Source organism: Protobothrops mucrosquamatus, unplaced genomic scaffold, assembly GCF_001527695.2.
Source record: "Protobothrops mucrosquamatus isolate PMUCROS unplaced genomic scaffold, P.Mucros_1.0 scaffold9983, whole genome shotgun sequence".
NCBI lineage: Eukaryota > Metazoa > Chordata > Lepidosauria > Squamata > Viperidae > Protobothrops > Protobothrops mucrosquamatus.
The window spans coordinates 1-7,231 of NW_015395770.1; the positions used below are offsets into that span (position 1 = coordinate 1).

Consider the following 7,231-nt stretch of genomic DNA (forward strand, 5'->3'; position numbering starts at 1 on the left):
AACACGGGTATTTTGACTGCCACAAGTTAAGTACGGATGACATTTTTACTTTGGCCCTGCAGACATCACTGGACAGCTCTCCTCTGTGCAGAAGTCTGTAATTGTCCCATAAAGCATGTTGATCTGGTTAAAGAAGTCCACAGCTATCAAAGAAAAAAGAACATTCCATTTAGCAAGCAACTACTAACTAGGGGAAAATACACACACACACACACACACACACACACACACACCCCGTGCAAACTAGACAATATCCTGTGTCTTTTTCAGCAGAACTGACCACCACAGATTCCACAGAAAATGGCCGTCTGAAATACACCCAATGTTTTTAGAAAGCTCAAGAATCGGGATAGAAATCCTCACACGATTGCGAGTACAAGATTTAGATTTGCTTAAAATAAAGTGCCCGTCACAGATTTCTCCAAAATTCCAGTCCTGTCCATAAACTCCCTTCCCCTCACATTGGCCCAGTGGTAATTATATGAGTTGTGTACTGTAAAAGGTTTTTTCAGGGGAAGAGGAGGGAAAAAAAACCCCCACCACAATACAAAGCAGACATTGCAGCTCTATCCCAAAGTGTATTTTTGCTGGCATGGAATTCAGGTTGCGGTTGCATCTCTTCAAGAAGTTAGCAAACCAAGGATAAATTAATGAAGCCGGTTGGAATGAATGTTTTACTTGGACATTAAAGACCCAAAATTTCTGATTGAATTCACATTGGCATAGGCCGAGCAAATCCTTTCTAAAGCTGCCAGAGATCCTTCATGCTTTCAACTACCCCTCTATCACTCAAGCAGAAAGCTATTGATATATTAAATAAAGTGGCTTGCCCTCGTTTTGCTCTTGCAAATTTTCCATTTTTTTTTTCCGGAAGAACCGGTGCTTTCAAAACCGTTGCAAAATGCATCCCTGCATCAATTAATGCGTTAACTGAGTATCTATCTCTATCTATCTCTATCTCTATCTCTCTCTCTCTCTTCTTCTTGTGCCATATCCATTATCGGACGTTGGCGATCATGTTGGCGATCCTGTTTTTATCAGCAGCCGCACGAAAAAGTGCTGCTGAGTTTTGTCCAAACCGGTCCCTTAGATTTTGAAGTCACGATGTTCTTCTTCTGCCTGGACCTCGTTTGCCTTCGATCTTTCCCTGGAGGATTAAATGGAGTAGGCCGTATTTTTCTGGGTGTCGCATCAGATGTCCGAAATATTCTAATTTTCGTTTTTTAATTGTTTTGATGATTTCCCTTGGCTTTCCCAGGCGGCTTATCACCTCCTCATTTCTGATCTATCTATCTATCTATCTATCTATCTATCTATCTATCTATCTATCTATCTATCTATCTATCTATCTATCTATCTATCTATCTATCTATCTATCAATCATCTATCTATCTATCTATCTATCTATCTATCTATCTATCTATCATCTATCATCTAGATCAATTCCCATTTTGAAAGTACAGAAGCTAGGGAAAAATAAGAACGACAGGGATAATATTCTATTCTGCGATAACGAAGTTTGTTCCTTTCGTTTGATGGTCCCTGCAAGTTTGGCTGTTTTTGTAAGCGACAAGCAAGGGAAGCCCCTGGCTTATAATGAAGAAAAAGGCTTATAAATTAAGAAGTGATTAACCCTTATTTTTCCCCCCCAAAAAATAAAAGTGATGACCAATACGTGGTCGAATAGTCTTTGCATTTCCCTTTCGTCAATCCGATGATGATGGAATAGGAAAAGTGGTAAACCTGAACAGACCTGTTCCAGTTCATTGGAACAAAACTCAAAGCGACTTCAAAGGTTTTCGCTCGTGGAAAATACCCATTTGGCTTTGTAGACAGATCCCTTAAAACAGTCAGTTTTGAGGACGGCCTACTCAGTGAAAGCGCGAAGCGCAAGTGAAAGCAAGAACGGTAAAACTGCCTACCGTCTTTTGTGAGACTAGTAAACCATGGTGGAAACAAGTAAATGGAGACCACATGTCCACAAAGAAACATGACTAATCCTTGCTTTAAAAGCATGAGTAGGAAGGGGGGGAAACGAGGGGAATTCACCAACTGGGAAATCCAATTATATTATATGGGCCTTTTTTTTAGTTTTATTTAAATGAATTGACTCGTGTTGATTTCTTTTCTTTCTTTCTTTTGCTGTAGAATCGGTACATTATTAATATTAGTTCTGTTTATTGTATTTCCTTTGGTATATTTCAGCTAAAAATAACTAAATCAGGAACCATGGTAACATTGGTCCAGACAGAACATCTGGCTGGCATTGCTGCCAAAACCAAGGAACAGATTGAATCCAGACCACCGTTTCTTAAGCCAGCTTCATTTCCAGCAGAATTGAGAAAGGAGAAGCTTAATCTTTGCTGCACAAATGTGCCTTATCAAATTGTCCTGCCACAAATTTAAAGCAGAACAACATTTCTGTTGTTGAAGACCACCTGAATAGCCTTCGTTTTAGTTTCCTGTTTACTTTTAACCATTTTCTAAACCAACTTTGGGCTGTAGTGCTTTTATTCCGTTACAGTTTGCTAGGTCACGGATCCCCAACCCCTGGCCCGTGGACCAGTACCGGGCCGCAGCATGCCAGCAACTGGTCCACACAAACAAGCAAAGCCCCATCCGTGGGATGCAGGCAGCACACAAAACCACACACTTTCTGGGACCTTTGCGCTAGGTCAGGGGTAGGCAACCTTGGCTCTTTTATGACTCGTGGACTTCAATTCCCAGAATTCCTGAGCCACCATGGCTCAGCTTTGAAACTCTCCCTTTCCCCTCAGCATGGCTGGCTCAGGAATTCTGGGAGTTGAAGTCCACGAGTCATAAAAGAGCCAAGGTTGCCTACCCCTGTGCTAGGTTGTTCGTCATCCAGATTCATGATGATGAGTGGTTTACAAACATTGTAAAATAAATAAAAAGGGAGGGCTCATTTATACTGGGGGGAGGGAGAATACTTTATTTGGCAGTTTAGTTAGCCAGAGAAGAATCATTTTCTGATTACAGACTTGTGATCCTCGATTTACAACAGCTCCGTTAGTGACCGTTCAAAGTTACAACGGCACTGAAGTGACTTATGATCATTTTTCACACTTACGCCCGTATCAGCATCTGCATGGCCGCGTGATCAAACTTCAGACACTTGGCAACTGACTCATATTTATGACGGTTGCAGTGTCCTGGGGCCATGTGGTCACCTTTTGCAACCTTCTGACACGCAAAGACAGTGGGGAAGCCAGATTCACTTAACAACCGTGTTGCTAAATTACTGCAGTGATTCCCTTAACAACCGTGGCAAGAAAAGATAATAAATGGGGCAAAATTCACTTAGAAATGTCTCTCTTAACAAAAGAAATTTTGGGCTCAGTTGTGTTGCTAATTTAGCAACTGCAGTGATTCACTTAACCACGGTGGCAGGAAAGGTTATAAAATGCGGCAAGACTCTCTTAACAAACGTTTCACTAAGCAACAGAAATGTTGCGCTTTATTGTGGTCGTAAGTCAAGGAGTACCTGTAGAAATTTAATCTGCAGCTGAATGAATTGCGGTGCAAGCATTCTGAGTTACTAATAGTTGAGCTCAACACAGCCACTATTAATGTTCTGAGCTCAAGCTCAAATCTTCCAAGAATGTCAATGTCAGAACCAAAGTCGTTTCAAATCTCAATATTTATAATGTGTCTGCCATAGAAAACAAGCTTGAAATGAGTAGACCATCCTTAAAATTGACTTGTTTTAAGTGATCTGTGCACAAAGCCAAATGGACATATTCCACGACTGAAAAGCTTTAAGTCACTTTGAGTTTCGTCCCAATAAAACACAACCAACTCAATCACTGCGCTGGAAAGAATTGAGTGAGGCAGTTTTGTTCTGACTTTTAAAACAAAATAAATTTTCTGTTTCATGCACAACCTGTTATTCAGAATGACAGAGAAGACTATTAACACGTGGACTGAAAATTTCTTAGTGTGGCAGACATATAGATTAGGTTTCTGTGGGGAAAAAAATCTCCTTTCTATGCAAACATCCCATGACTTGGGGAAATGTCCTTATTGTCACCTCATTATTACTGTGGCCTTACATTAGAGGAAAACAATAATAATGATTTATCAATATTCTCAACTGATTCATTTATAATTCAGGGGTAGGCAATCTTGGCTCTTTTATGACTGGTGGACTTCAGCTCCCAGAATTCCTGAGCCAGCCATGCTGAGGGGAAAGGGAGAGTTTCCAAGCTTAGCCATGCTGGCTCAGGAATTCTGGGAGTTGAAGTCCACCAGTCATAAAAGAGCCAAGGTTGCCCACCCCTGGTTTATATTATACAATATCCTGTATAATAGCCATTTAAGGATCTGCAGCTCCCAAACTGCAAATGGTGGGATGAGCAAGTACATCTGAAAGAATGTTTAAAATGGAAGTGGTTATTCCCAATTTGTATTTTTGTCCTTTAATCAAATTTTTAAGTTCTTTAGATGCCTGGTTGACCAATTCCAGGAGAAATGGATTCCATTAAAGACAAAAAAAAGTGCTTTCCTCATGCATCAGTGCTGAAAACATATACAGAACAAAGGCAGACTCCTTACTGTTCACGGCAACCCATTCATTTAGATCTTCGCCTTCAGGCAGCATAACAGCCATCCGTAAGTTGCCACTCCCAAGAGTTGCCTCCGCATGTTTCAGCAGCTCATATTGGTGGGAGCCTTCCGGAATGTTCTTCTTTGGTTTAAAAGTTTTAGAAGAGCGGCTACCACTGAAAAGGGAAAAGGATATTTTGGCTTCAGAGAATGCTGAGCACTAGAAGCAGAGAAATAATTTGACAAGGATCTTCAGTTCTAGTCCAGGGGCCTTCAAACTCGGCCCTTTTATGACTTGTGGACTTCAACTCCCAGAATTCCTCAGCCAGCGTGCCTGGCTGAGGAATTCTGGGAGTTGAAGTCCACAAGTCATAAAAGGGCCATGTTTGAAGACCCCTGATCTAGTCTCACACGTTCTTGGTTAAAAAACATCCCCCCCCCAAGCATTATAAAGAGCTACATGTGGATAAATAGGATTAATGTCCCCCCCAGGAGGTCAGCATTGTTGCATCCAACCTGGATGGCACCCACAAACCCCCCCCAATTAAATAATAATAATAAAAACCTGATTAAAACAATTATCCGTAAGACTGTCAAATCCCCTCAAGATTTCAATGTTCTGAGATGGCAATATTTTGTTGCCTGGAAACACATGGCCTTAAATTACAAGCACAACTGAGCCCAAAATGTTCGTTGCTAAGCAGGTTGTTAAGTGAGTACGGACCCATTTTGCCACCTTTTTGTCACAGCTGCTAAGCAAACCTCTGCAGTTGTTAAGTGAATGGTGTGGTCACTAAGCGAATCTGGCTTCTCCTATTGACCTTGATTGCTGGAAGCCAAAATTTTGATCACCTGACAGTGGGGATGCTGCAATGAAAACTGGACACTTTTTTTCAGTATTGTAATTTCAAAGGGTCATTATACAAATGATTGTAAGTTGAGGACTACCACAGACCTATGCTTTAAAAAAAAAACCCTGTTGTTGTTGTTAATTGTGAAGTCGTGTCCGACTCATCGCAACCCCATGGACAACGTTCCTCCAGGTCTTCCTGTCCTCCACCAACTTCTGGAGTCCATTTAAGCTCACGCCTACTGCTTCAGTGACTCCATCCAGCCCCCTCATTCTCTGTCGTACCCTTCTTCTATTGCCCTCCATCTTTCCCAGCATCAGGCTCTTCTCCAGTGAGTCCTTCCTTCTCATTAGGTGGCCAAAGTACTTGAGTTTCAACTTCAGGATCTGGCCTTCTAAAGAGCAGTTGGGGTTGATCTCCTCTAGGACTGACCGGTTTGAACGCCTTGCAGTCCAAGGGACTCGCAGGAGTCTTCTCCAGCACCATAGTTCAAAGGCCTCAATTCTTTGTTGCTCAGCCTTTCTTATGGTCCAACTTTCACATCCATAAAAAAAAACCCTACTGTAGATCAAAACAGCATTATTAGAAGAGGAAAGCTTCTTATCACCCTAAAAATGGGTACCTCCTTCTCAAATTATGTTTCCTAAAGCTTGAGCTTTTAGAACAAAAATGAAGCATACACAAGAAGAAGATTGATAAGAATGACTGGAGACAGTTGAGAAGAGAAAGGAACTGGGCACATTGAAACCCTGGAGAGAGTGCAGAGAAGAGGATCAAAGGTGATTAGGGGACTGAAGGCTAAAAATATGTCGAACAGTTGCAGGAATCGGGCATGTCTAGTTTAATGAAAAGAAGGACTAGGGGTGACATGATAGCAGTCTTCCAATATTTGAGGGGCTGCCACAAAGAAGAAGGGGGTCAACCAATTCTCCAAAGCACCTGAAGATAGGACAAGAAGCAACGGATGGAAACTAATCAAGGAGAGAAGCAACCTGGAATTAAGGAGAAATTTCCTAACAGTGAGGACAATTAACTAGTGGAATGGCTTCCCTTCAGAAGTTGTAGATGCTCCATCATTGGAGGTTTTTAAGAAGAGACTGGGCAGCCATTTGTCTGGAATGGTATAGGATCTCCTGCTTGAGCAGGGGGCTGGACTAGAAAACCTCCAAGGTCCCTTCCAACTCTGTTATTGTTATTGTGTTTAATTTTGAGAAAAGGTATTAGACTGGAGAAGCATAGTAGCACTATTTAAAGATATGTTTATTTCATTTCCACACCGTTCTTGCTGCTAGGAAAGTCTAGAGCAGTGTTTCTCAACCTTGACAATTTTAAGGCATGTGGACTTCAACTCCCAGAATTCCACAGCCAGCATTGCTGGCTGTGGAATTCTGGGAGTTGAAGTCCACATGCCTTAAAATTGTCAAGGTTGAGAAACACTGGTCTAGAGTGATTTACAGAACATTTTTTACAATAGGCTTTAAGTATGACACAATAAAATCAATAAGGCTTCAGAACCAATTTAAAAAAGGTAAGGGTTTATTTAAAAGGGAGGAAAAAAGGCACTGTAATAGGCATTCTGAGATATAATCTTATTCTGAACAAGGGCTTACCCCATAAATGCTGGGTTAACAGGCTTGTCCAAATCATTTCTGAAAGAAAACAACTATAGGCAGGTTTAACTTCCTATGATTCTAGATAGGAGATGTATTTTAGGTTATCTGTCCAATGTATGGAGACTATATGTTTCTAGACCTATGCTTTTCTTTTGAAAGCAAGCAAGAAATACAGATTTATTTCAACTGGAGTATCTTATT

The 7,231-nt window shown here is 41.1% G+C and overlaps 1 protein-coding gene across 1 annotated transcript; it reads right to left on the reverse strand.

Annotated features, from left to right (window-relative positions):
• Positions 1 to 45: 45 nt before the first annotated feature.
• LOC107301094 (MOB kinase activator 1B-like) lies at positions 46 to 4,742 on the reverse strand (the record flags this gene model as incomplete). Its single annotated transcript, XM_015830358.1, has 2 exons — positions 46 to 143; positions 4,576 to 4,742. Coding segments are annotated over 2 exons (265 nt in total), but the record flags the coding sequence as incomplete, so codon positions are not given.
• Between the last annotated feature and the right edge of the window lie 2,489 nt (positions 4,743 to 7,231).